The sequence below is a fragment of the Gymnoscopelus braueri genome (assembly GCF_963280865.1).
Source record: "Gymnoscopelus braueri genome assembly, chromosome: 11".
Classification (NCBI taxonomy): Eukaryota; Metazoa; Chordata; class Actinopteri; order Myctophiformes; family Myctophidae; genus Gymnoscopelus; species Gymnoscopelus braueri.
The window spans coordinates 25,608,472-25,626,731 of record NC_137613.1 but is presented as its reverse complement, the minus strand read 5'-3'; the positions used below and the strand labels follow the sequence as shown (position 1 = coordinate 25,626,731).

The 18,260-nt window shown below is 40.7% G+C and overlaps 2 protein-coding genes across 4 annotated transcripts in view; one reads left to right on the top strand and one right to left on the bottom strand.

The window, feature by feature from the left end:
- adcy2b (adenylate cyclase 2b (brain)) overlaps nucleotides 1–9,902 on the top strand; it is a 61,815-nt gene extending 51,913 nt beyond the window's left edge. For 2 of the 3 annotated variants that reach the window (XM_080443242.1, XM_080443241.1), the window contains exons 20-25: nucleotides 3,692–3,850; nucleotides 5,519–5,665; nucleotides 6,518–6,625; nucleotides 6,926–7,040; nucleotides 7,131–7,255; nucleotides 8,807–9,902. In XM_080443242.1, the coding sequence (XP_080299368.1) occupies nucleotides 3,692–3,850; nucleotides 5,519–5,665; nucleotides 6,518–6,625; nucleotides 6,926–7,040; nucleotides 7,131–7,255; nucleotides 8,807–8,959 (807 nt within the window). In that variant the 3' untranslated portion in view covers nucleotides 8,960–9,902. Of the gene's footprint in view, nucleotides 1–3,691; nucleotides 3,851–5,518; nucleotides 5,666–6,517; nucleotides 6,626–6,925; nucleotides 7,041–7,130; nucleotides 7,256–8,806 lie in introns of those variants that run through there. The other variant, XM_080443243.1, reaches the window with a different exon arrangement.
- Nucleotides 9,903–11,124: 1,222 nt separating this feature from the next.
- On the bottom strand, nucleotides 11,125–15,570 carry cfap90 (cilia and flagella associated protein 90; the record flags this gene model as incomplete). The annotated part of the gene is made up of 3 exons (XM_080442606.1): nucleotides 11,125–11,304; nucleotides 14,040–14,156; nucleotides 15,448–15,570. 3 exons carry the CDS (start codon nucleotides 15,568–15,570, stop codon nucleotides 11,125–11,127), a joined length of 420 nt encoding a protein of 139 aa, XP_080298732.1.
- Nucleotides 15,571–18,260: the final 2,690 nt, after the last annotated feature.

The following is an 18,260-nucleotide window of genomic DNA, read 5'->3' as shown; positions in this document are numbered from 1 at the left end:
AACTATGCACAGCACCAGATGCTAAGACGCCTTTCAGTACAACACTGGACCACAGGAGGTTTTTGAAGTGATAGAATACACAGGGGGGGAAATAGAGAACAAAGAAACAAAACATCAACAACTACAAAACGATTTCAAAGTGAGAGAGGGACTGAAGGGAAGAAAGGGAGAATACATGCAGTGAGAGGAAAACTGGGGGTCCATAAGGTACTTTAGATATGAAAACTATGTTGATTCTCTTTTAACCATAATTTAACTCCTTGACCAAAACAAATTAAATCATGTTGCATTTTCAGCTCTGTGATAATCACTGTTGGTTAATGCCTTTGTGCCGACTCAACCAGAGCTCTGGCGTCTTGTTGTGATGCACTCTGCAAGATGTGAGAATATCATTGCATGCATATAAGAGCTGGGCTGCATTGACCTGATAAAACTGAGGCGCAATAGCTTATTCAAAGAATGATGAAACTGTAAATGTATGAGCAGTCACAGGCCTGCTTTAGCCTACTGCTTTTCACATAGTTATGCCATTCTACAGCATTTGTTTAGACTTCTGTACAACTAGAGTAACCTTAGTGACTGGTTTGGCACTGGATATTCAGCTATTGGAATGGGCAAGGTGTATCAGGATTTGTGACTTGCCGTGGACGTGCACTGAAAGACTTGAGACTTCTCTCTCTTGGACTTGAAAGACTTAAAACATCTCTTTCTCTCTCTCTCTCTCTCTCTCTCTCTCTCTCTCTCTCTCTCTCTCTCTCTCTCTCTCTCTCTCTCTCTCTCTCTCTCTCTCTCTCTTGCATCTAATATACGGGCAGATAAATTCAGCAGGCACAGAGGACAGACATTTTGTGTGTGTGTGTGTGTGTGTGTGTGTGTGTGTGTGTGTGTGTGTGTGTGTGTGTGTGTGTGTGTGTGTGTGTGTGTGTGTGTGTGTGTGTGTGTGTGTGTGTGTGTGTGTGTGTGTGTGTGTGTGTGTGTGTGTGTGTGTGTGTGTGTGTGTGTGTGTGTGTGTGTCATCTCATTTGCAGTATCATCCATCAATGTTGACCACAAGCATACACTATGTGCTGGACAGCGAGTGTCACCTCTGGGACTTCCTCCCCAAAACTGGGACTCCCCAGTGAAATGCAATTAGATCCAAAGAGTTCCCTGGCTTGTTCTCATTCTGGGTGGAAAAGCACTTTATCATATAAACACGCTAGTCTTCATCATGTCCTGCAAGTGGATATTTCTCTCATCAAGGTCTTTGGAGGGTAATTGGGTTCATCTTTCAGCGAGCTGTTTTGAAGGCCTCGCGGAGTGCTTTGACCTCGTTGTGTTTACTGCATCAAAACACTTAGGACCCGAGAAGACACTGAAAATTAATCCGAAAAGTATGAAAGTTTATATCCTTTCAGAAAGGTATGAAAGTGTATGCCCTTTCAGAAAAGTCTGAAATTGTATGCCATTTCAGAAAAGTCTGAAAGTTTACACCCTTTTGTGTTTTGACGAGAAGTGCCAGACCTCTGTTCAGGATACACATGCAAACCAGAGCATGCTTTTGACCTGCTCTTTTTGCTGCTAATGGATCAACATCACAACATCTGAAAAAGCGGGTCAGGGGAACACCGGCTGCAGTAATGCATCGCTCACACACAGATGCAGGATGGTACGGCTGGGCACATTGACCTTCTTCTTCTAACTGGTGTCCCTATTTTGGGCATGTCGTTATGGGCAAAACATTTCCAAAATGAAGAAAGTCGCGTTGTGAGCTTGTAGACTGGTTATTTTCGGAGTATAGTAGTATATAAAAAGTAAATTATATAATAGAGCTTAAGGGGTTAGAATCCTTCTTAGTCGGTTTCTAAGCTGTGTTGGGAATTCTCCCTTGCCTGGCCTTGTTAATATAGCTTCTCCCCCTGTGTTCTGAAAGGAAGCAAATGTCCACATATAGCACATACAGTACTGCTTATCCTAAGTGACCTGGTAGGTGGTTTGTACTGTATCTTGTTCTCGAGTCATCCCCAAGCTAGAGGACCAACTGTTCGCATTGCGTCTCACTGGAGCAACTGATGCAGCCTCGATGTAATATATAAGCTATACTGTATACTCTCAAGGGTGAAATCAGTAAGGCAAACCCATGCATCAACTAGACTGCTAATCGCACACATCATGATATATACTGTATCTGGCAAGAGATGCGAGACACTGTGATGTATGTACCCACATACACCATGCCTGGAGCATGGAGCTCTCAAACACACAGGGGTATAATGGGTCATTCACAGACCCCAATATCTGACATGCATACACACATAGTGCTCTCTCTCTCTCTCTCTCTCTCTCTCTCTCTCTCTCTCTCTCTCTCTCTCTCTCTCTCTCTCTCTCTCTCTCTCTCTCTCTCTCTCTCTCTCTCTCTCTCTCTCTCTCTCTCTCTCTCACACACACACACATGCGCTCCCCAGATAGATGATTCTCTCAACATATTTAGGCATGGTTAAAGTCCCCAAGCATGAATAACCAATGAACAGGCAGTGGCTATCTCTTATGCAAAACAGTCCCGTCCACATACCAATTCCTTGAGAAACGAGAGCAGAGACCCTCGCCTTGTTTCACTGTCGTTTTATTGGGACATTAATTTTCTATGAATATCAAACATGCACTTTAGATTCAGATTGTTTGGTTTATCCACAGATCTCATAAAGCTTCCATTTGCCCGGAAAGATTAGAAATATATAAGCAGCCCATCTCGGAGAAAACGGTCTTATGTCCGTGAGGAATGGAAATTGTTTTCAAGGACAATATAGTGACTAGCTTTGTGTAACGGCTCGTTGAAACATAGTTGTGGGTGTTTTTAATCGTCCAAGGCTTTTTGCTTTGTTCATATTACATGGATTTAACAAGCAAAACATTGTCTGTGCAATAATGCCTCCGACACATGTCAAGGCCACTTTTCACCTGACAGTGAGGATTTTCAACAGGAGCACATAACACTTATGGACAGTGGTGGAAAGTAACATTGTGGAAAAGTGGAAAAGTACATTTACTCAAGTACTGTACTTAAGTAAAATGTTTTGGTATTTTTACTTTACTGGAGTATTTCCAATTTTCAATCATTTTACTTCTACTCAACGCCGTTTTCATATGCCCGGTATGCAAAATGGCCAGTCCGCCCCTGAAGTCATCAGTAAAATCTTAAAATCAACACTGAAACTTACCGGCAGCCAGTGAAGGGCAGCTAGGATCGGTTGTAATATGGTCATATCTTCTAGACTTTGTCAGTACTCTAGCAGCATTTTGCACCAGTTGAAGAGATAACCTTTTTGCTGATCCCAGAATATAATGAATTGCAATAGTCTAGGCGCGATGAGATAAAAGCATGAATAACTTTTCAAGGTCTGCAAATGATAAAAAATACTTAATTTTAGCAATATTTCGTAGTTGAAAAAAAAACAGGATTGTACAACTTTGGTTACTTGCATATTAAAAGATAAATCAGAGTCAAACATCACACCTAAGGTGCAGACTGAGGTCTTGACATTATTTGACAGATTGTAACAGTGTGTTGGAGCATAATACAGGTGTGTGGACTCTCTCCTACTAACTTTCTCTTGAAGTCTTTATTTTCCCCATGCATTCTGTTCATGGCCAGAGCAGAATGGAGGGTGTGAATGACACAGGTGTCTCTTTACTCTGTGTCCTCCTGTAACAGAATGAATATTACTGTAGGTTAGACTTCCTCTGGAGGGACAAGTTCAAGAGGGAGTGCGAGGAGATCGAAACCATGGAGAACCTCAACCGCGTTCTGCTGGAGAACGTTCTACCTGCACATGTTGCAGAACACTTCCTGGGGCGCAACTGGAAGAATGAGGTGAGCTTATATTTATATACGGTACTATATATATACTGTTTACTGTATATATATATATATATATATATATACGTGTGTGTGTGTGTGGGGGGGGGGGGGTATATACATGGTGGTCCGGTGGGTGGACCGCGTGCATTTTCAGTGCAGGTTTATTTTAACTCATTAAGACCTGAGGCCGATTCTTGAAAGGCCTTCTAAATCAGTATTTAGAAGATACTTTCAAGATTTTTCAAAAATGTGAAACAATTGTAGATGTTCAAGCTCGCAGCTGTGAGCTTGTACAGTATATCTGCTATTTTTGAATAGCCAACACTAAAATCTAAAATGACATAGATGCTTTCCTGGTTTTAATGGGTTAATGATCAGATCAATCTATCGAATGTGTTCCGGCTTGGATCAATGGAACTAACATAGTATACTTTAAGTATCTATCGGTATCACAATGAAAACGAATTTCTCAAGGTTTTAAAGAAAAAATGCCATGACATTTCTTTTTTCTATTAATGTTATATTATTAATAAGATCATAGTGTTTTCCCCAATTATTTGGGGGCCCACTTGCAGTATCCTCACGGCCCACTAGTGGACCTCGGCCCACGGATTGATGATGTATGGTCACCGTAAAAGGACAGAGTGTCCCCTGACCGTAATCATTTCATGATTACATTGTACCATCCAATCCCTCTCTAATCCAGTGACGCTGTCCAAAGTAATGGCCATCTTTTCTTCATAAGATAGATGAGCGAAGAGAGGCTCAAAGCGAACTCAAAATGTGATCATGAACAGCAGAACTGTAGGCTGCTCTTGGATTTTGTCCAGAGGTCAGAATAAACAAGTGGAAATTGGAAGTGATGTGGGGGGGGGGGGGGGGGGCGGATGAAATTGGAACGGGAACATTATAAAATTGAAGCTGATCAATGGGTTCTCTCTCCTGATTGGATGAAAGCACTCGATCGAGTTGAAGTTCAAGATCATAGCGATGATTTCTATCAGAATATAGAGCTTTAAAGGGACTACACCATGAATTAAAAAAATTCTAATAATATTTAATATCACATTGTTCCCTCAAACGTTTTTCAAAAGGTTTGAGCCTAAATCAAGCCTCAGATATACTCATTCCAACTAACTTCTCTCTGGCTTATAAAGCACTTTCACCTGCAATACCACATTGTCCTGTTTGGCACGGGGCGCTATTGAGCCAGTTTGTATGCATGTTATCTCCTGGTTCTAAGTGGAAATTATTATTTTTTTAATAATGAAAACAATAAGGAAAAAAACTTTTTTTTTTTTTTTTGTTGGTTGGAACTGAAAAATGGGAGGTATTGTACCCTGACGTGACGTCACGTCAGGGACCAAATCAGTTTGGCCTGTTTTGAGACCAATTTACAGAAAACCCCAGATTTGCTGTGAAAGCCTGAGTGTTCAAACTGGGGTATTTTTGGAGATAGAAGAGAGGTAGGGGAGACCAAAAACACACAAAAAATAAGAAAAAGTAAAAATTCATGGTGTAGTCCCTTTAACTTATAAACAATACACTTTGTGTTTTACCCCAATTTAATTGAAAGTAGAATTACTAGTATTAGAATGTATTCAAAAACGAACACGAAAAAGCTACAAAATTACAGTAGCCAGTACTTGTAATTATTTACTCTCTGTATGTGTCCATCAGGATCTGTATCACCAGTCATATGACTCAGTGTGTGTGATGTTCGCCTCCATCCCAGACTTCAAAGAGTTCTACACAGAGTCTGACGTGAACAAGGAGGGGCTGGAGTGTCTACGCCTCCTGAACGAGATCATTGCCGACTTTGATGAGGTATACTCATATACTCAGATACTCCATTTTTTCAGGGGCGTCCGGGTGGTCGCAGGAGTAAAGTTCCGCCCACCACTGTCGTGGACACTGGGTGTCCAAATCCTACACTTGGGGTACTACAGCAAAATAAAAACTAAAAACCATGTTCGCAGGACTCTGTCACTTTTCTTTATTTCTATACCTTGTGTCTGGGTGCGTAAGAGTAAAATTATTTTGTTGTGGTTCCTCAGACATTGTACTATAGCAGCATTGATAATAATAATTCATCTATCGTTGCTGTCGGGCAGAAACCTTGTATCTCCATATTTCATTTATGTTTTTTTCATAAATTAAGTATGAAAAAACATTTACTTAAGTACAGGTTTGAGGTACTTTTAAGTAGGTTCGAAAATAGTTTGTTGATATTTTTTTTAATGTTTCTAAAATAATAATAAAAAAGGAACGGTTTTGGACAATTTCATTTCCACCCGACAGCGATGATATACAACAACAAAGAAAATATATATTTTTCAAGGAGTGTGGTTGGTGGTTTGAGGGAGCCGGGGATCAGCAGTGACTACATGGGGGAATTGGCATAATGACAAAATTGTCAGAAAATGAAAAATGGAAAAAATATGAAGAGGGGAAAATATTGTTTTCAAGGCCTTTTTTTGATTTATTAGACAGTACAGCGTCTAGACTCTAGAGACAGGGTAGGGGAGTAGAGAGCTTATTAAAGTTGAACAATAAAATATAGTACCTTTTTGTGTATTTTTGAAACACAGAGAATGTTCAAAATAAGAGTTTACCGTATATCAGACATTGGTTTGTGTGTTGTTGTACTGTTACTGTTTGTTTATGCGTATTTTCCAGCTGCTGTCTAAGCCCAAGTTCAGTGGAGTGGAGAAGATAAAGACCATTGGCAGCACCTACATGGCTGCTACTGGACTCAATGCAACACCTGGACCAGAGTACACACAGGCATGAAGTTAGACCAAGGGCTGTTTCATAGGGCCAAAGAACTACATTTCCAAGATTCGACTACATTTTTGGGCCAAATTAGGAATATTGTCGGGCAGAAACCTTGTACCTCCATATTTTTTTTTTTTTTTTTTTTTGTAAATTAATGCCCTACTTCGTCATACGACAGAGAATATTCTATTCTATTCTATTGTAGTATAGTATCATTAGTAACACCTGTGTTTACCCTACTATTTGATGCCAGTATGGCTGCTGTTAAAAAGGTCTACGGTTAATCTGGCTTCTTTTACTTCTCTGCAGGAACATGACAGACAGTACATGCACATTGGCACCATGGTGGAATTTGCCTTTGCACTGGTTGGGAAACTTGACAACATCAACAAACATTCCTTCAATGACTTCAGACTCAGAGTTGGTGAGTGTGTTTTAAATCAATGTATGACAAATTATGTGCATTTGTAGAGAGGCACGGTCAGTGTTGTTGTTTGTGGTTTCCCTGGGTCAGGCATCAACCATGGGCCGGTGATCGCAGGTGTTATCGGGGCCCAGAAACCTCAGTACGACATCTGGGGGAACAGCGTGAATGTAGCCAGTAGGATGGAAACCACTGGGGTTCTGGGGAAGATACAGGTGAGATTTCATGCCTTGCTATATAACACATGAAAACAAATAATAGAATGAAAATTATACATCCACAGAGCTTATGAAAAACTGAATAGGATTATGAAATAATAATTGACACACTGCAATTGTTGTGTACGGTATTTTCCCCCCCAAAGTTCTTGGAAAATGTGTGTTTGGTAACTTATTTCTCTGTTGTAACAATGCTTGTTGGCAATTAGATGGCCACCCACCCTAGAGCCTGGGTCTGCCTGGCGTTAATGATACGTAGCCTGCGAGGTTAGTTCAGGCAGTATACTCTCGAGAGGTTACATGCTCATTACTATGTGGCTGTATACAGTGTCATGCGAGACCCATACGTCACTCTCCGTTCCTTCCGCTGTGTGTGTTCTGGTTTGTTATCTTGCGGCTGCTTGCTCCCACCGCCACCCTAGCCTGGTAAACCCTCCCTCCAGAAATCTCATTTGTATTTTATTTCAGGAGTGAGTCTGGCCTGCAGACCTATATGGGCAATTTGGCTGTGGGCTGGAGCTGGGCGGGAGTAATGTAGCTTTGATGTCCAAGTGGCCCTTCGATGTCCAATTAAGCCACTTTAGGCTGCAGTGATTATCACCAGGAGTAATTGGTTTGTCTTCGATGTTAATGAGCAGCTTGTATGAAAGGTGTATTGATTAATGACGTGTGAACCACTGGGGTTCCACCTGATTGGCCTACCCCCGCTGTCAATCACAAAACAATGAGCGAGGACGCTGATTGGCTCGGTTATTTGGTAATGCACTAGAAACGCCCATACAAGCCTTCATGCCAGACTCACTCCTGGAATCAAATGGAAATGAGATTTCCGGAGGGAGGGTTTACCAGGCTACCGCCACCCCAGCACCACCAGTTCTGTTCCCCATGGGGGGTTGTTATTGTATCTCCTTGCTCTTAATGGTTAATGATGGTTGTCTAATTGTGAGCAGAGCCTGAACGCCAAGATAAAACATTACATCCACACTTGTATTCTCATTCTATAATATTGGTTCAATCTAGTCGTTTTATTATATTGGTTCAATCTATTCGTGAGTTATCTGACTGAACGTCCAGTTAAGGGTTGCCACTGTCGCAAAAATTGCTTGCTCAGGGTGGGACAATGTCTGGTCTCTGCTCTACACGTCAAGTGTCTTGAGATATGTTGTTGTGATTTGACACTTGAATAGAATTGAATTGAATTGAATGACTTTTACACCGTTGGAAAGAATGTTTATTTTCATTTTAAATGGTGCCCCATTTGAAAGCAACGTGCATATGTGGGCTGTGGCCATGAAAACTCTTTACCAATGAAAACTCCCTACCAAACAGCTTATTCCGCTGTTGCTATTGAATCTTGTTTTGAGCTTACCCATATCTGAGGTACTGATTTATAATTTCATATGCGACACCGGCGTATAATGGAGTATAAGATAAGCATTTAACCTTTGAAGTGGCCCAGTCTAACTCTGTCATATGCTGTTATTAGATTATTTTTCTTCCAGACAAGACTACATTCCTATCTAATGTCAGTTTGTGTTCTCCATGCAGGTAACAGAGGAGACGAGTCGCATCCTGACAGCGCTGGGATACATGTGTTCATGTCGGGGCATCATCAACGTGAAGGGTAAGGGAGAGCTCAAGACCTACTTTGTTCACACCGAGATGACCAGATCTCTGTCACAAGGGACCGTGATGCCTTGAACACAAACGCATGTGTGAACGGTGGACTTGACCGAACGCACACAGCAAAAATAAAGTGATCTGCCAAGGCTCTGCCAACTCCAACATTACCCGAAACCACCAGCGTGACATACTGTACAGACACGCAACTTTCCAGAACATTGTCATTCCTTAGGAAACTATACGGTAGATCGGTGTTGGTCCACGGGTGCACAGTCGCAGTCCATTCAGTGCTGTGCTGCATCTGGTTTTCATCCCAGCCCAAATGCAGTCCTGCCGCACGCCAAGAGGGGAGAGCCTGGTTAAAGGAAGATGTGTTCCGGTCAGAAGGCAGTAGACCACTTGTACAGGACGAGTGATGTGGAGCTCATTTAAAGCTGCAATCCATAACTTCCGTCTCTTACCCCGGGATTCGAACCTGGGTCTTCCGCACGAGAGATCACATTTCTACCAATCTGGCAATAAGCTTGGTCAGGGGAGGTATTGTGCTTTGAGCTTCAGGCAGTACTAGTTGACCGACCCCAGGGTCTACAGTTGTCAATGGAAGAGTAGGGAGACCACCTCCAGCCACTGCAGATGTACTGCGGATGTTATAATGAACATACTGTATCAAACAGATTGATTAAAGGTAGGGTAAATTATATATATTTTTGGTTTAAATAAGTAATAAGTAAGTTGTATAGCTCTATAGTGTGATAGTAGGCTTTGCTATAGAGTGTTTGTTCAGTAACAGGAGTCTCCCTGTCTCTTAAGTTACAGCTCTTTAGTAAACAGAAAATGCATTTTCAGGTTGGGATACCAATTGTATTCAATCAGGAGAGAGAACTCACATAGGATACAGATTGAACAAGTGAAACTGGAAGTGATGACACAAGGTATTCAGCAGCCAAAATCTACTCTAGATTTACATACACTCTACTACTCCGTAGCAATGATTACTATCAGAATATAGTGCGTTAACCTGTTAACATAATCAAAAAATATCACTTAACCTACCTTTAGAATTATGTTTTATTCATTAACATAAGTTCCGGATTGCAGCTTCAACCCTGACTGTGGTGCTGTGCTTCAGAGCCTTAGATCCAGTCAAGCAGAGCTGCCTGTGGAGCTTTGCCTTATGTTGTTTTTATTTGGCGCCCAATTTGAGAACAACAGTGTTGCATTTTTAGTTCAAATACTCACTCTACGTGACAATTGTTTATTTTCATGTAGAGCATCTGATGCCAACAAATTGCCAGCTTGGTGGCTAGTTTGCAAGAATCTGTGAAATGTAAATATAGCTTTGAAAGCTGTCCACAAATGTGTAGGCGGACTCGGGCACAAGATTCAACAGCAAACTTTTTTTTTGTTTGTATGCATCTGAAACACGTAGATTTTCACTGCCATCATTTTGTTATTCATTAAACATTTGTATATAAGCTGAGGATCTCTACCTCGACTGTCTGTTTGTCTTGATATTGTACTTTGTCCTTGAAAATGTAGACTAAATTGAATGTGCTGACAGTGAAAACAGTGGAGGAAAAAAAGGAGATTACTTTAGGTCCTAAGGTAATCCTATAAGGTTTAGGATGATTAGTTACCAAACAATACAGGTTTTTATCAGACAGTTTTTATTGTATTATTGTATCCAACAAACACTCTACAATATGTTTCTAAAAATGTGGTCTGCATCATGTTCAGTTCTATATAGCTTTAAATTACAGTATCCATCTACCCTATACTAACTATTAACATCTATTTCTATACTTTTTCTGTGAGATCTCATTGCCTCATTTTCAGCAGCTGCACTTGCCGAAACCACTTAAAGTAATGTACCATTATCATAAATTCAGAAGAGGCAATTATAGGAGAACTCCTGTACCTAAGTCTGTCAGATATTCAGAAACCTAGAAAAAGCCTTCCTGCATAATGTCTTACATGATATTTTTTCCATATTACCCATGTTCTTTTGAGGCTTCTGGAAATTGCAAACTTTCACATATAAGCATAATTTTGTTTCATCTGATAAGATTATGTAATAATATATCATCTCTGTCTGGTGGAAACCTCATATGTCCAAAACTGTTACTTTTCAGGGTTCAAATTCAAAAATAGCAAAAGTAGCAGATCTACAAACTCAAAACGTGTTGCTTTGCCTTTGCGCCGTGTTTCGAGCTTGTGGATCTGCTACTTTTGATACTTTTGTGTCAAACTGGAACGACTGATCCGTATCCCTCTGCTACGTTTCGTGAAATGCCGTTTTTCCGAAAGAATTCCACTTGTATACGCGCAACACGGACATACTGCCGCCCCGGTTGGTAAAGGACGGGAGGTGTGCGTCTGCCATACTCTGAAGAGGATCGAACTGGCATAGCTCTGGACATCTCCTGTGAGAGAGACAGAGAGAGAGAAAGAGAGAGGTCAATCTGACTGGTCAATAGTTGTGGTATAATAACCATGGCTTTGAAGTCTGCCTTTGTACCGTTCTCTATGGGGGGAAAGCTAAAACGAGAACATTACAACATTTTAGGTGAACTTCAATCTCCATGGAGGCTTATCCATTGAGGAATGAATAGACTAGAGCAATGTCCAGAAAAATAAGTGATCCTAAACATCCTTTCTGTTTAGGAGGAGTGGCTAGTCCACCAGAAACATCTCTACATGCACAGTAGGAGCATTTATTCACTGACAAATAGACTAAACTGTACACACAGTATACTGCTGCTTTCACAGCAATAACTTACTCTGCTTGCCAGCCTCACCACCACACACGCTCTCTCTCTCTCTCTCTCTCTCTCTCTCTCTCTCTCTCTCTCTCTCTCTCTCTCTCTCAACCATGCACAATACCCACTCAGACTGGCCATCGGAGGTCCACTACTGCTGCTCTTCTTTTCTCTCTAACTCTTGTCCTAAATTCATCCCAAAATGTATTTACATTCTCCTCCTTTCATCAGTCCCAGGAGGATGGAAGGTCCTTAAGCTTAAGCTCTGGTTCCAGAACCTCTTCAACCTCTCCTTTAGGCTGAAGAAGGTGCTCCATGGAAAGCCTCCTGCATTGTCCTGGTGCCCAAGGAGGGACACCCCAGCTCTCTCAATGACTACAGGCCAAATGCTCTGATGTTGCACATTACAAATGCCTTTGAGAGACTGGTCCTGCATGCAGCACCTGCAGCATACATGCTGCTACAGATGTTAGTGTCCTCTTCTTTGTCGTGGTCGGTTGCCAACAAACGAATCAAGCTGTTGAGGAACGCTAGGTCTGTAGTTGGAGTCAAACTAGACCATCTAGAGGTGGTTGCACAGGGGAGGATGAGGACAAAGCTGAATCCCTCCCATCCACTCTATGATGTGCTAGCGGGGATGAGGAGCACATTCAGCCACAGACTCACCCCCCACCTGGCACACCACAAAGCCACTTGTGATTACAAGATCTCTTTTTCGAGGGATCCTTGGCCAAGATAGCAGCAACGACTTAAGAAAATAAAATTAAAAGCAACAAATTTCAGTGTAGAAAACAACATAAAATGAACCCAATTGCAATGTCCAATAGAATCTGCTACCAAACCCTCCTCTACATTTGTATAAGTCATACCGTAAACAAGATAAGCTCCTCTAGCTGCAGATCTGTCTATACAAGTGGCTCCAAGCTGCAGGGGCGGTGAACATAAAGGCTTGTTTGTTGAGTTCGAACCTTGGGTATAAATGGTATGGGGGTGTTGTTTGGATGGAAACAATACTTGTTTAGTACAGTACAGTAAGAGGGAAGGAGATCAAGGATTGACTTGAGATCAATAAATATGCGCCAATGACTGAGTCTGCACAGGGCCAACACCTGAATTTCCCCACAAGGATCAATAAAGGTTCATTTTGTCTTTTATTTGAAATGTTCTAATTCACACCACTAGCCATCGCTCACCTGATGGAACAGTCTGTGTGTGTGTGTGTGTGTGTGTGTGTGTGTGTGTGTGTGTGTGTGTGTGTGTGTGTGTGTGGGAGCCCCATAGTATGTGTGTGTGTGTGTGTACGCGCGCGCGCGTGTGTGTGTGTGCGCGTGTGCGCACGCGCTCTCAGCGACCTAGAAAGTAACTTTGAGCCAGTTTCCTTGACAAGACAAGTACAGTATAATTACTCTGACATACTTGTAGGTTGCCAGGCTAAATGCAGCACACCCAAATTAGTGTTGGTGACTATCACTGGTCTGGCCCGTAGACAAGGCCCACGCTCACCACCATACCTGCTACAGTAGCCAGTGCCAATTTAAATGCAAATGACCATACAGCATAATTGGACCTCACAAAAGCTCTCCCTTGACAGATGTATCTTGGGGAATTCTAATTGATTACAACTTTAAAATGTCCTCTTTTATTAAAGTGACCCGATGTGGTGCCTGGCTTCTAAATGTTCATTTAACCCTGGGAGTTTAAAAACTGACCCTTACTGAGCAGCTTTAATAACTTGGATGGCTTGAATGTGTGCTGTGCACTGATGTAAACAGATTAACCTCTCAACAACTCTCAGTTCCCCAAACACGCCTTAGCCACATGAACCCTGCAGTAGTGTCCCTATTTTGGGAATGGCATGATAGGTGCACATTCTGTGAAAATAGGCGGGCAAACATTCTGCTCAAATGGCAGATCTAAAAGCTCACAGCGTGTTGTGAGCCTGTAGATCGACACATTTTATTGTGATTTATGTTTTATACTTTAGTCTTGCTTTTATGAATTATGAATTGTTGTTTTTTCATCTGCCATAATTGGAATGCACTTTGAACGCGCTTTGGGTCAGCTCCTGTTGTTTTCAATGTGCTATATAAATAAAGGTGACTTGACTTGACCTCATTTTAAAATATATGTTATACAATAGTATAATATATTTTTTAGGTGAGTTGATACAAATTAACTCATTGAAAACAAGAAAGCATCTGTGTCATTTAGATTGTTGTGTTGGCTATTCAAAAATAGCAGATGTACAAGCTCACAGTGCTGCGAGCTTGTACATCTGCTATTTTTGAACATTTTCAACAAATCGTGAAAGTGTGAGAACTACTGATTTAGAAGGCATTTGTAGAATCGGCCTCAGGTCTGAAATTGGTTAAAAAGCTGTTCCGCTGTGATCATATTACCTCTGTAAACAGGTCTAGGCCTCTGCCTTTACTGTGTTCTCTGTCATCCCGGTGTAGTTTGTTATCATAACCCTCAGGCCGATGGAACAGTCGATCATAGGTGAAGACCTCAGGGGCCTAAAGGTTCAAACAGACAGATGTTAGACAACCACAGCAGGTCAGATTCAGGTAGGCTACTTGGCCACTTGGGTTGGGATCCGGAACCGGAGGAACCGAAGGAACCGAATCCAACACTGAGGAAGTGGAATCGGTTCCATCACATTTGGAACCATTTCCGGAAACCCGTTTTTATCACACTGTCAGTGGTTCTCAAACTTTTTAATTTCAGGGACCACCATAATTCTGATAGAGTACAAATGGAACCAAATGGACCCAAATGGATACAGTATGTATGATTGAATTTGTGTTTATCAACAAATTAATAAATGATGGCCAAAATTATATTGATTTTTGGGCGGTGAAACCGCCCCTATAAGTGAGATTTGGAAAAATGTACATTTTCCTGCGCTGTGATCTGGGCCCAGGAAATTTGTACAATTATCCTGCACTGTGATTGGCCAATCACAGTCTATTCAGGACTGTGATTGGCCAGTGTCACATGACACATGTGCATAGCCCTATATAAGAAACCATAACTTGAAAAAAACCAAAGATTTGTTTTTTTCAAGTTATGGTTTCGTCCATCATAAAGAGTGTTTCAATAAATGTATTTATCTTTTGTACATGATTGGTTGACTCAGTATTGTGATTAGCTAGCAAGACACCGCCCACTTCACACAGGGTGTGATTTTTTTTTTAAATATAGGAATCGTTAAAGGGAACAGGGACCGTTTAGAGGGAATAGTTAAGGAACCAGAATCATAAAAAATGTTAAGGATCCCAACCCTATTGGCCACATAGGAGCCAATGCTGGTGGAACTTGTCAGTAAAATGATATTTAGCTCCTTTCCAGACACAATGGGACAAGCCATCATGTTGGACACATACAGCACACAGCTCATCCATCAATGTTTAACATGTTGTAGTGCGAAAAATGTATTTTCTTGGCAACTATAACTTCATATTTCTAAATTTCAAGGGGAAATGGGATTGGAACAATGTGTTGCAGAGTTTTCCTGGCCTGTAAGTAACTGCAGCGTGGGGTGCACTCAATCCAACTCATTATGGATCTCTAGCCGCTGTCCAAGGTGCTGAAACCCGTTTTTAGTTTTTTTTTTGTCCAACAATATTTTGACTGGCCAAACTATCTTCAACAAAGCATAACGTTCAACGTTTGGTAACTGCAGTGACACGTTTACGGACTAGACCATCGTCAAATTAAAGATCAATTATACATTCTTCCTTGCTTAATTAATTAATGTACCCAGTTAGCTTACTTTATGCAACATATTATGCAACATAGTGTTACCTTGGATTCATTGCTAAAATAAGACATCTCTTTCGTGTCCTTTCGTCGTGGTGGGATGTGACTGAACACAGACAGGGTAGAGATGGGTTTTGTATAGGATTCCAAATCCAATGATATATCCATTGTGTCAGTTAGATTCAACAACAAATGTATTTGCTTCTGGCCGAGAGAGCGACTGAAGGAATTCCGACTCTGGCGTCTGTGGTTGCTAGGATACCCCCCTCCACTGTCAAGTCAGTAACTCTATCTGTCTATCTATCTGTCTATCTGCTCTTCTTTCTTTCTTTCTTTCTTTCATTATCCATACTCAGTGGTGAAGAAGTAGGCTACTCACATTCTTTACTTAAGTAAAAGTATCAATACCACAATTTAGAAATACTCGGATAGAAGTAAAAGTCCGTTATTAAAAATTTACTTGAGTAAAAGTACAAAAGTATTGGCATCAAAATATACTTAAAGTACCAAAAGTAAAAGTACTAATTATGCAGAATGTCCCATTTTCACAATATGTATACAAATCTTTTGAAAATAGCGACGCATTGTGAGCTTGTAGATCAAGTATTTTCAAATACGGTAGCTGAAGTATACATAAGGCTAAACTGGTTAATGTATGTTTTGTAATAATAATCAAAATCTACAAAGTAACTAGTATCTAAAGTTTTCAAATAATTGTAGTGGAGTAAAAGTACAATATTTGCCTCTGAGATGTAGTGGAGTAGAAGTAAAAGTATTGAAATTTGGAAATACTCCACTAAAGTAAAGATACCTCAAATTTGTACTTAAGTACAATACTTGAGTACATGTACTTAGCTACTTCTCCTAACCTAGACATGTAGGCCAAGCTCATACTGCAGCTAAATACAGTTTTCACTCATCACTGGAAGGCTAAATACGGTGACGTTGACAGGCCTCAAAAGCAGGGACATCAACTTAACCACTTTAACCCTGATGTCCCTAATATATTTTTGGGCAAAATGTTTTTAAAGAAGAATAAAAAATGGTGAAAATAGCAGATACACAAGCTACTATTTGGCGTATGACTAAATAGGGCTTAAATGGTTGAGATTTCAGAAAATTGGGGGTTTGACCATTTTGTTTGTATACAAAGCTGGGATTTGACAAATTGTCCTCAAGAAACAAGGGGTTGGGGGTTTAAGAGTTTTCCCTGTAAGAAAGCTAAATTAATTTGGCTCTAACCAAGTATGAAATATGTGGCTCATTTACTTCAAGTAAATTATAAATAAGCACCCCTCCTTAGCTATATGTAAAGAAATAGATGCACTTTAAATCATCCCTTGACTTAAACTGGGAATGGTGACAGAAAAAGAAAAACATTAAATTACCCAAAGTGACCCATCTGAAACTGAATGCTATGTCAGATCTCCATCGTTCACAGTCACAAAACACAATTAAAAATGACTGGCAAAGAAACAGGAGAAGGGCACACACTATTGCTGAGGTGCTGCTGACCTTGGTACAGAAGTCTAAAGGTGAAGAAAATAAGGTTGCACACTCATAGCCATAATTAATTGAAAACCAACGTTTCGACCTGGAAAGGTCTTCTTCCTTTACAGACAGTGGAAGAAGACCTTCAAAGGTCGACACATTGGTTTTCAATCAATTATCCTGCATAGTGGCTATGAGTGTGCACTGTGCAGCCTTTTCTTCACCTTAGAGTTATAGAGTAGATTTGAGATGTGTTTTCTTCTAGGAGAAACATCCATTCTCTTTTCAAAATACTACAGTACGTCTTGGGTAAATGTCGGCCAAGCTTACACCATTCTTTGACTTTATCTTTGAATGTAAACAAATGCCTTACACCCAAACAGCACAAGACAATGGCTGTGACGTGAATGGCCATGGGATGATAACAACAGCTATAGAATACTAGTTCAACAGTAATGCTATAAATTCCAAAGCAGATATGTGGACAATTGATCCTGGGAACAATCACAATGTCCACACATTGTTCTCTCATTCATTATCACTGGAGCATGTCCTGCTATTGATCATTTGATGACGTCACAGATTCATGTTCACTGCTCTGTACAGCATGGGATTCCAAAACCTTTTCAGCTCCACTCCAGAGCCATAAGAGACATTTGGTGTCTCCCCAGGAACCAAACGTACTAATATACAGTAGGAATTAACCACTTAGGCCCTGTTCAATAATCGTGAAAATAGCCGATCAACAAGCTCACAATGTGTCATGATGTGAGCTTCTTCATTCTTTTTTTTACATTTTCTGGAAATGTGTAGGAAAGGTTAAAAAACGTGGATATTAACTCTTCCTGTAACTGCAATGTTGAGAGCGCACACAAAAACAAGAATTCACCCGCTCTTTAACACCTGTAATCATGTGATGTGACAACTTTGATTCTGATTCTGACCCATAAAACAGGGAAACTCAGCAGTAGAGCAGTGGTGGAAGAAGTAGGCTACCCAAAATTTACCACAGTGGCTCGAAATATACTTCAAAGCACCAAAAGTACTCATTATACAGGCAAAAAAAGGGGAAAGACCAAGGCACATTAGTGGACATTTTTAATAGCCTTTATTAAAAAAGCCTTTTAATATATAATGCATGGCAAGAAAAAAATATGCACCTACAACTAACAGGCTTCATCAGAGTGACTAAACATTAATCCAGAAAAAACATGGCTTTTACAGGAAAACACATCCCAGGCTCATTAACATACAGAATTGATTTGACAAGGAGGCAGTCAGAGAACCCTCACACACCAGGACACAATGCATTAGCCATATACCATTAAAGGGTTTTGTAATTGTTATATAAAGTAGACCAGCGATTC